Source organism: Martes martes, assembly GCF_963455335.1.
Source record: "Martes martes genome assembly, chromosome: 3".
Lineage (NCBI taxonomy): Eukaryota > Metazoa > Chordata > Mammalia > Carnivora > Mustelidae > Martes > Martes martes.
Genome location: NC_137890.1, coordinates 58,076,961 through 58,087,686, shown reverse-complemented (window position 1 = coordinate 58,087,686; position 10,726 = coordinate 58,076,961). Strand labels below are relative to the sequence as shown.

General features: G+C 41.6%; 1 protein-coding gene across 2 annotated transcripts; it reads right to left on the bottom strand.

The window, feature by feature from the left end:
* Window positions 1–320: 320 nt before the first annotated feature.
* NUDT15 (nudix hydrolase 15) lies at window positions 321–10,451 on the bottom strand. Of its 2 annotated transcripts, none has more exons than XM_080799589.1 (3): window positions 10,285–10,451; window positions 6,625–6,821; window positions 321–1,340 (listed from the first exon to the last, which is right to left on the bottom strand). In XM_080799589.1, the coding sequence occupies exons 1-3, from the start codon at window positions 10,440–10,442 to the stop codon at window positions 1,180–1,182; spliced, it is 516 nt and encodes a 171-aa protein (XP_080655715.1). In that variant the 5' UTR covers window positions 10,443–10,451; the 3' UTR covers window positions 321–1,179. The 2 variants fall into 2 exon arrangements, with proteins under 2 accessions (XP_080655715.1, XP_080655716.1); XM_080799590.1 differs by lacking the exon at window positions 10,285–10,451 and adding an exon at window positions 9,646–10,109 and having other exon boundaries at window positions 963–1,340.
* Window positions 10,452–10,726: the final 275 nt, after the last annotated feature.

The following is a 10,726-nucleotide window of genomic DNA, read 5'->3' as shown; positions in this document are numbered from 1 at the left end:
TCGCTGATACGTGGAATTTAAGAAACAAAACAGGATCATGGGGAAAAGAGGAAAAAAATAAAATAAAATCAAATAGGAAGACAAACCGTAAGAGACTCTTAATCATAGGAAACAAACTAAGGATTGCTGGAGGGGAAAGGGTGGAGTGATGGGGTAACTGGGTGATGGACATTAAGGGGGGCACGTGATGTAATGAGCACTGGGTGTTATTTAAGACTGATGAATCACTGACCTCTACCTCTGAAACCAATAACACATTATATGTTAATTGAATTTAAATTTCAAAAAAAGAATCAATGAATTCCCAATCAACTATATTTGAGATAAACCTATAGAAGAGTTTAATTCATAAGGCTAGCCTGGTTTCTTCTTGCATTCAGTCTGTTACAGTATCATTGCCCCTCAGCCTCTGGATAGCTCCTCTGTACACTCATTAAAGAATCACAGTGGAAAAGACAAATAATGTCCTAGTATTATGAAAGCAGGTTTGACCTTGAATGCCCTTGAAAGGGTCTCACAGACCTCCCCAGACCATACCTTGAGAACCACTGCCTTAGTCTAATCTTTTTACATATAAGGAAGTTAGATCTCACAGAGATTATGTGAGGAAACCCAAAATTACATGGCCTGTTTATGATGGGATAATATCTGGGGCAGTTAGTCTCACTTCTCTTGAGGTAGGTTCTGAGTCAAAACCCTGGGAAATAGACCCTAATGACCTATCCTGTTGCTGCAGTTGCAAGGACTGTCACAATACAGTACTAAAAAATGTGTTTTAAATAAAACAGAAGAGGAAAATCAAACAGGGGAAATTCTGCAGCAGGCATACTGTGTCAGCATCTGAACTAGGATCTCTATTTGAACGGAAACACTAAGGCAAATTCTATCGCCCTCCACTCCATGCAAGCTGGTAACAAAAAACTGCACAGTAGATATCACAGAAAAATACAGAAAGCAGAATTGCCACAATATCACCATTTAATCACACTGAGTCTGCAGTGTACTTCATGACATAATGCCAGAAAATATTTCACAAGTACTGGCTGAAAGGGTGATGGATATATTAAGAGGGATCAAATAAATTGACAATCATATGGAACTTATTAGATAAAATGGAGTTGTGAAATGTAGATATTTTTCACTCTCTAACAGGACCTTATCTTGCCTTTTAAATATAAATCAGGTTATCTTCTTGTACCCCTGAAGATGATGTCCTTTGTATCCTACCAAATGATCCAAATCTTCTTTAAATGGATTGTAGCCCTGTTCCTTTAAACAACGCAGTGCCCAGAAAAGCTGGTCCAGTGGAGGAAATTTTTCCCAGGGAACCCACTCCCAACCTAGAAAAGAAAGATACCAATCAATTAATTTAGCTGGATGGAAACAATATTTAATTTGGCAGATTAACCAATCTTTAGAAAAAATTAATTAAATTTAAAAATGGCTTGCTACTAATAATAGCATGCTACTAATTGTAGTGATGCTATGCCTTAGCTCTGCTGTACCAACATAATTTGCATTTAGAATGATCTTAACAGAATGGTGATCATTTAAAACATGCTGTTATTTCAACATGAAGCCAAGTTTACAAGGACCTTGTTATGGTAAAACCCAGATTGAGGACCATTCAATTTTTGCTTAAATATTTGGCTAAACAACACGCACAGAACTTTATATATGACAGGTTACAACACTACATTAAAATAAACCAATTACATATAGAATAAGGTGAATTACAACATTTCTAAGCTATCCTCCACCTTTCTAAAAGGTAATGGAAGCTGTGCAGAGAATAAGAAGTATTCTCTTTGTTGTGGTATACTTTAGATAGAAAGACAGTATGGACAGGGCAGACTTTTAAAAAATCGTGGAAAGAGGAAAGATTTCACAGCGTCTACCAGTTGTGAAATCCATGAAATTCTAGAAAAACATTCTAGAGAACAGTATTTTCTTTGATGATTTATTTTTTATTTTTATTTATTTATTTTTATTTGAGAAAGAGAGAGAGAACATAGGTGGGAGGGGTTGAGAGAGAATCTGAAGCTGACTCCAACGCTGAGCGCAGAGCTGGACGGGGGGCTTGATCTCATCACCTGAGATCAGGACCTGAGCCCAAACCGAGTTGGCTGCTCAACTGACTGCACCACCCAGGCACCTCTTCTTTGATGATTCAAATATCAATAACATAAGGGGCGCCTGGGTGGCTGGGCTGAGCAACCAACTCTTGGTTTGGGCTCAGGTCGTGATCTCAGGGTTGTGTGATCAAGCCCTCAGAATGGACTCCCTGAGATCAGTATGGCATCTCCTGAAGATTCTTTCCTTCTCTCTCCCTCCCATTCTGTTCCCCTGCCTGCTCACATACAAGTACGCTCTCTCTCTCAAATAAGTTACATCTTTAGATGTAAATAACATGGAAGGACAGATGCTCCTAAAAGGTGAATATATAGATATTATATTAAGATGTACACTCCATGTTCAAACTATATTTCCTCATGATCACATGCATATACTTTGTTTAATTAAATGCAGTTACTTCCACTAAGTATTTCTCTGCCTATAAAGTACAGGCATGTACTTTTGCTCTGAGAAGGCAGGGGACAGAGAATCCGTGAAGTTAGAACAAGTTCAGGAAGGAGGATCAGCCCCTGTGAGCACAGACTAAAAGAAATAGGGAAGGAAGGAGCGAGGGAGAGAGAGACAGGTGTCACCGAACAATGTCAGGACATCTGCTGAATTACCAGAGTCTCAAGAGAGCTGTCTGTAAAGTTTATCCTGTCTTGGAGAACATGAAGCATCTGGCTGATCCTCCTAATTATAATTGGCTGCAGGAGGAAAGATGCCCTAACCTGCAACCGGAAGTGGGCGATCCAGATCCAGGATCCGATGAGCATGGGAGAGAGACCGCAGGTTTATACTATAAATAAAACCACCACCACTGAGCCACTGCACCTTGGCTATGGTGCAGCTGGTCATCAGCAAAGGCTCTCAACTGGCAAAACAGTGAAAATAATGCCCGTTATATTGTTACTGAGGGACCGAGTTGAATGATTTTTTTCTGGTCAAATCTGACTTGGTGCTAGTAAACTTGGGCCTTATAAAATCATACTGTTTGATTTCCGATTACTAGCATGTGAGAGGGTCAACCAAATGAAAGGAGACAAACTAAAAAAAAAAAAAAAAAGTTACAGAAATGAAGAAAAAACAATCACAAAGCATGTAAAAAGGACTCAAACCTACCATATTCTAGGAGGAGAAAAACAATACATACAATAGTAGAGTAACAAAAACCCTTATAAAGAACTTCAAAGTAGAATAGTCTTTTAGAAGTTGTTAAAAGGTAGGCCAGTCTAGGTACCAGATTTGAGAACCTCATTCCCTCCTTCCTTCTTCCTTCAACACATTCTGAACAAGTACTCCGAATAGGAGCCAGGCAAAGGTGAATGAGCCCAAATTCTGCTCTTTATGTATTCACAGTTCAATACAGGGAAAACATTAAGTATGATTTGAAGCTGAACACTTGAATGGAACCTGAGATGCCTTCTGAACATCAGGGGAAGAAGATAACTAGAAATAGAGGCCAGCCAGCACTCTGCACCTGGTGGTGGTGGTGGTGGGGTGCTCAGCTCTACAAATCTCTGCAAATCCCTGCAAATCCCTGCAGACACCAGGGGGATGGGAGCCTGAGACACAGGCAGCTGGCTGGTGACAGGTGAGAGCTGGTAGGACAGTCAGTCACTCCCGTGTTTTCTCCCCAGGGCTTCTCTACAAATGAATACTTTCCATGTCTGCTTCTTACAAAGGACACTAAAAATGCAAAACTGAACTATTTCATTGTTTTGTCTCATCTTGTCTCATGTTTTTTTTTGCCTGTAGCAGAGATAAAAATAAGGAAATGGTCATTCCTCCCAAGTTTAGGTTTCGGTTTTAAGAGACCAATAATCTGTGCTTATTTATTACCTGAATAAATGACACCTCAATCTAATTTTTAAAAATTCAGTTATATGAAATATACTCTGCTTTGTAGGAAACAGAGTCCTGCAAAAAATGTTAGAGTGGAAATATTGCATATTTGCACTTCAATTTGATGTTGAAAAGCCAAGTAATCAACTGTTCTTCCCCACAGCTTCAGGATATCAAGACTATTGAGTTTTGGGGCACCTGGGTGGCTCAGTGGGTTAAGCCTCTGCCTTCAGCTCAGGTCATGATCTCAGGGTCCTGGGATGGAGTCCCGCATCGGGCTCTCTTCTCAGCGGGGTGCCTGCTTCCCCCCCCCCTCTCTGCCTGCCTCTCTGCCTACTTGTGATTTCTCTCTGTCAAATAAACAAATAAAATCTTAAAAAAAAAAAGACTATTGAGTTTTGTTCCTACTGTTACTGTCCTGGACTCTCCTCTCTCCTAGTCCTCAATTTATCTAGGATAATTAGGGTGTGAGAGCAAAACTTATAGAGCTCCCACAGGGAAACTGGTGCATTTCCCACCTAGGTATTCTGCTTTCTTCTCTTAAGGCATGAATGATTTTTGTTGTTACCCTAGGCCAACCAAAGGCTTCTGGATACTTTTTGGGTATTTCTGTGTGTGTTACTGTGATGGGAGAAATATATACCTGGCCTTCCTCCCTGTTTCCTGGCACAGAGTTCCTGAAATCTTTGTCATTTCCTAAGTGATAGGGATAAGAGGAACAACTTTTGTTACCCATAATAACACACTTTCAACCATACTTGAGTTTATGCTAATAAGCTGATGGGTCACTAGAGGTGCCTAGATAGCTTCCGGACGGGGACTGGTGATCAGAAAGACTTCCCAGGCACCCACATCCCACCTGAGGTGAGAGGAGAGGAGCTAGAGATTGAGCTAATCACCAGCAGACAATGATTTAATCAGTTGCAGAAATAAAATATACAATAGTCCCATTACACATGAAAACCCTACACAACAGAATCCAGAGAGCTTCCCAGTTGGTGAACACATCAAGGTACCAGGGGGGTGTCATGCTCCTTGAGAGGATGGAAGCTCTGCCTCCATCTCCACACCTACCTGGCCCAGTGCCTCTCTTCTATTTGGCTGTTCCTGAGTTGTTTCCTTTGTCATAAACTGGTAATGTAAGCAAAGTGTTTTCCTGAGTTCCATAGGCCATTTGTGCAAATTACTCAACCTAAGGAAGAGGTAGTGGGAAGCCCGATGGATAGCCAGGCAGTCAGAAATACAGGAGGCCAGGACTTGCGACTGGCATTTGAAGGGGGTGGGGGGCACTCTTGTGGGACTGACCTCCTTAACTTTGGGGCTCTAAGACTAACTCCAGACACTGTTAAGAATTCGACTGAATTGTAAGACACCCAACTGATGTCTGGAGAATTATTTGGAGTGAGGAGAAAAGCCACACATTTGGTGTTGGAGTGTAGTAAGAATTTGCTAGTTCACTTTAGATGATTTCAAGTCAAAGTCAGACTTTGCTAGTTCACTTCAGATGATTTCAAGTAGTTATCTGTTTTATTTAAAAAAAAAATCATATATGACTCAACACACATTTGGGGGGAACATACCCTTCTGTTCATTCAATCAATTCAATCTGCAGAACACTTCAGGGATGATTTATTTGTTCTGGAAAGATCACTTCCTCCAGGCCTCTGCATATAACCCCCTTCTCAGAGCCCCTCCTGATCACCCTATCTGAGGCAGCACCCAGGTGTCCCTATCCTTTCATGGTTTTATTTTTATCCTTATTCCTTATAATTACATGGTAAAATACCTGTCAATTTGTTGCTATCCCCCCTGCCCAATAAAATGTCAAGCCTGAGAGGGCAGGGACTTTGTTCCGCCCACCACTGCATTTTATGTGCCTAAAACAGTAATGGGCACACAGTACCCAGGAACTAATTATTGAATGAAAAGATTCTTCCATATTAGAGAATCAATTAAATGTTTACAGGGTAGGTTCAGGACACAAGACCACTGGGGTCAGGTTTCATATGGCAAATAATAGATGTGATGTTTGATATTTTACTCTTTGTCAAGGAATTTTATGAAATTTGAAGAGAGGTGATACAGGCAAAGCCCTCAAAACAATGCTTAGCACACAGTAAATAATACCACTTGTTGTTACAGCTTTCAGAGCACTCGACCCAACACGGAGGAGAACTGTTTTGTCCAGTTAGTCCCTCCCTGTACAAGGAAATTTACACCCTTCTACAGGTGAGAACACTGACAATGGCACCTTACATGTTTTCCTTAAAATCAGTTTGAAGTAAAATCAAACACTAACAATAAAACTAAGATTTACTGAGCACTTAAGGCGTTCCCTTGTTTCCTTAAGCATATTAATTCATTTTATCCTTATCCTTATAACAACCCATTTGAGGTGGTTACTCTCATCACAGAGGAGCAAAGAGGCCCAGAGACTTTAAATAACTTGCCCAAGGTTGCAAACCTTCTCAGTGGGAAAACCAGGATGCAAGCCAAGTAGTATGGCTAGGGAGCCCATTTGCTCTCCTGCTTATGTTCTCAGGATTTAAGTATATTTACATTTCTATATGAAGAGACTCTAATCCTCTTCCCATGGCAACATATTGTAATACCCAGATGATATGCTTTTCTAAGATGATGCATGATTATATATAATTCTCTTACCTTCATTTTTTTCAGGCTCTATGTTCTTTGGTTCTGGGTCATGAGTCATATCCACCTCTCCTTTCATTAGTACGGTCACATAATGGTAGTTTTCTTTCTCAATAAAGGTATTCACAACTGAGGCAAAGCGAACATTTTTCAGGTGAAGAGCTGCTTCTTCCCAGGTTTCCCTTTGAGCACATTCTTCCCACGTTTCACTGGAAAACAGAAGCACAACACTGTATTCAATTTGGTTTATGTGATTTATCTTTCTGCCATGAAACTTAGCTAGGGATTTCTAGTTTAAAGCAAAAAGAACTGTAATTGGCTCATGTTTAAAATAATCAATCAACAACCCTGCCTTTGACATTCTCTTCATCTGAAGTATAAGGTATCTGAAGTTATCTGAAGACAAAAAGGACTTCATATTGAGCAAAATAATAAATGACCCTTTAGCCAATTCAGCACTACTTCACATGCCTGGAAGCGGTATGCAATCAGGAGACAGTTTAGTATACCAGTTAAGAGCACAGGTTGGGATCCCTGGGTAGCTCAGTCAGTTAAGCATTTGCCTTAGGTTCAGGTCATGATACCAGGATCCTGGGATCGAGTCCCACATCATCAGGGTCCTTGCTCAGTGGGGTGCTTGCTTCCCCTTCTGCCTGCAGCTCCCCCTGCTTGTGCTCCCTCTCTCTCTCTCTGACAAATAAATAAAATCTTTTAAAAAGAAAGAAAAGAGCACAGGCTTTGGAGTCAGCTAGACCTAGGTTTGATTTCAAAGTCCATTACTTTCTTTACTTGCACAAATAAAGAGATAATGCCACTCTCTCACCGGGTTGTTGTAAGTGTATCAAGACATGGATGATTTCTTTTTCTGCAGTCTCAGAATTTTTGATAAAGCCTCAAAATTGAGGACAATAGGCAATAAGCACCTTTAAATTCTAAAGAGTATGGCAAAAGAGCAAACAGATGCCATCTAAACTCAAAGGTTTCCAAAGGCCTGAGTACTTTTTGACCTCACCCCACCCAGTCTACATAATAAGGATAGGAGATTTGGGGGAAGGAGGAAAGTTACGGATTTTCAAGCACAGTAGCAATGTTCTCCTTCCTCCTGATGAGGGGACAACTCTGCCCCAAGGCCAAGGGAGAGGTTCTCCAAGAAAACCGGTCACAGAGATTGGGTGTGACTTTCAAGGGGATACTGGTGTGTTACTCCCCTGCTAAAGACATGTGGAACTGTGGAAACTCAAACGTTGTGCATCAGAGTAGAGGCGGTAGAAAGGTAAGAGGTCTGGGTAAGTCTAAAATGTGTTCCTAGGGGTTTAGGGTTGCATGTGAAGACAGAGGCTGAGGTTTCATCCCACTTTGAGAATCTGGAAAGGAGGAGACTGACTAGAGAAGCCCATGAGGTCATGAGCAAGGAAAAAGAGTGACAGTGACAGTGACAATTTTCCATTGTGAACTTCCTCTGGGTCCAACAGATGCTACAAGAGACTACTGGGGACCCCAACATAGAGAAAATGCAAGACAGTGTGCTAAGCAAGAGTTAAATCGGTCACCTATGTCAGAGAACTGTGCAGTATAGACATCCTTCTAGAACTTCCAAACAACCCACAAATATACTGAGAAAGAGAGCACACCTATGAATACTGTATCCAGAGGGTACCCATGGGTAGATCACAGCAGCATTAGTCATGTAAAAAGTCTGGCCCCCTCCCTCCCTCCCCAACAGCCTGGAGAAGAAAGGAAACCAGAAACAGTGAGAAGAGGAGGAGGCCCACCTCCTTTCTCCTTTTCCCCACTACTTGGGAGAGACAAATGCTTGGAAGTGGATCATAATGACCGAAGGGTGATTTATTTTTATATCAAGTGACAGGAAAACAATAGAATTTGCAGGAAATCTCTTAGAGCAGCAGAGAAGGGAAAGACAAATCATGTTTAAAGACAATGGTCGGAGAAAATGAAGCCATTTCTTATTTGTTTCCCATCAAACTTAGGCCAGTGTACCAGTCATATAAAGATAAGACAAAGCATACATGTGAAGAGCTTAGCATAATATCTAGCACTTAGTAAAAAGCTCATTGAAGTTCAATTCTGGCTATTATCATTGGATATCTGAGTAAAGATTCTAATACTTTATTGTGTTATTATTAATCTATCTTTAGCCATTGCTCCAGTAATTATATATTCTAATTAGTGCTTTGTTTGTGACCTAATGCTTACCAACAATTGACAAAGCACAATACAGTGTGTGTGAAATTTTATTAGTTATTAACTGATGGCATATCTTACATAAAAATGATTTATTGTTGCTTTTTAAAATTCTGAAGACCATTTCAAAAATTCCATATGCTATGAGATAAGAATTCCATGTTTCATAAAAGACAAAGTCTGATTAAAGGAACTAGGGTCAAGCCTCTACTTCTAACCAGCAGTTTACAACAAAGAGGTAGTTTAGTAGAATATAGTCAGAATGTATGAAATTCTCCATATCACCCAAATTTTCAACATAGCATGGAAAAGGAAGGGTGGGGGGCAGATTACTGTTGGATTTGGAGACTTAAGAAATTTATCAATGCCAAAGTACATGTAATATGTATTCTTCCTTTGATCTTGATTGGTACAAAACAATAAAAAGACATTTTCAAGACAATTGGGGAAAAACGGTACAGAGTGAGTATCACAGGTTATTAAAGGATTATCTTAAGGTGTTAAAATAGTATTCTGTTAAGGTGGGAAAACACGTTTACATCTCTTAAAAAGCCCATTACAGATACATACTTAACTATTTTGGGTGGTATAATAAATGTCTGAGTTTTCCTTTAGAAGAGTGTAGAAAACAAGTGTCTGTTGTGAGGGAGCAATAGAGATGAAACAAGAACAAGTTGAGTAACTGGTAAATGAGGACTCACCAGTTATGTGCTCTACTTTTATGCATGTTTGGAACTTTGACACTAATGGAAAAACAAGCGCTGGCTCTGAACGCTTTAGATGCTGTTTATCTGCTGTTGACTTTAACCCCGTTCTCACTTCAGAACCCACCTTTCAGCACAATCACTGGCTTTCTGCACCCTTGGGTAGACCCGACCCTTAACTGCCCAACTTCCTTTGTTAGTTGGATCCATCATCAAACCACAGAATGCCAAAGCAAAGAGGGACATTAAAGAATACTTTGTTCCAACTTTCCGACTGTAAAGATGAAGAGACTGAGTCCCAAGAGTTCGGTTATCCCATCTGCTTGGTCAGGATGCAAGTAAATTTGCTCAGGCAGGAAAGAGATCGTCCATGCATGGAAGTTTAAAGCACAGCCAAACCGTGCAAATGCCTTCACTGGCAAAACTAGACTGCTCGAGGTTTAGAAAGACCCACTTTGCGTCCCCGAAGTGCGTGCACTAGAAAAGCACACACACCAGCCCGTGACCAAGCGGACGCCTGCCGAAACGGACTACACCGGCGGGACTCACACCTAAAGCAGCACCCTCCCAGCCTTCCCCAGCTCAGTGCCCACTCCCAGCGTGCACCTGGGGTGGGCGGCGTTTATCAGCCCGGGGAGGGAGCAGAGGAACGCGCGAGATGACGCAGCGTCTGCGCACACGCAATGACGCACGGACGCACGCAAGGAGCGAGTTTATTTTCCGCTGCACGTTAGGATTTTCTAAGGCGATCCCTGTGGCTGCTCACCCGAACTCCAGATGGCCCCCAGGAAGTTGAAAACTGCCGGCTCCAACTGACCCTTTCCTCTTGCCCAGGAGGACACAACCAGGATGCCCGCTGCTAGTTATCACTACTCCTATCCCGATTCCAGGGCGCCGCGGGGGAGGCTCCGGGCAGGCGGTCATAGCGCGGAGGACCCTGCAGAGGTCCAGGGGAAGTGACGTTTGCCCCGCCCCGCCAGCAATTTCTCCCTGATCCTGCGCTGGCGCAAAAATGGAAGCTTGAGTGGAGGGGCCTACCTTTGAGTGCTATTTAAGTTTATGAAACTAATGATTCCTCTCCCAAGGATTGCCTGTCAAGGTTTTAAGTAATGCCACTTACTGTTGCACTTTCAGCATTCACTATCCATACCTGATAAGGGAAACCAAGACTAAAAAATTAAATTTCCTTACTACTTAGAGCCCGTTGT

Bases quoted from the DNA above. Each gene is read 5' to 3' on its own strand.
- NUDT15 (XM_080799589.1), bottom strand. From the start codon at position 10,442: ATGACCGCCTGCCCGGAGCCTCCCCCGCGGCGCCCTGGAATCGGGATA. The intron at 6,822-10,284 runs GTGAGCAGCCAC...TCTGTTTTCCAG, and splicing joins GGGGGCCATCTGGAGTTCGG to TGAAACGTGGGAAGAATGTG. The intron at 1,341-6,624 runs GTAAGAGAATTA...TTTCTTTTCTAG, and splicing joins AGAGCCTGAAAAAAATGAAG to GTTGGGAGTGGGTTCCCTGG.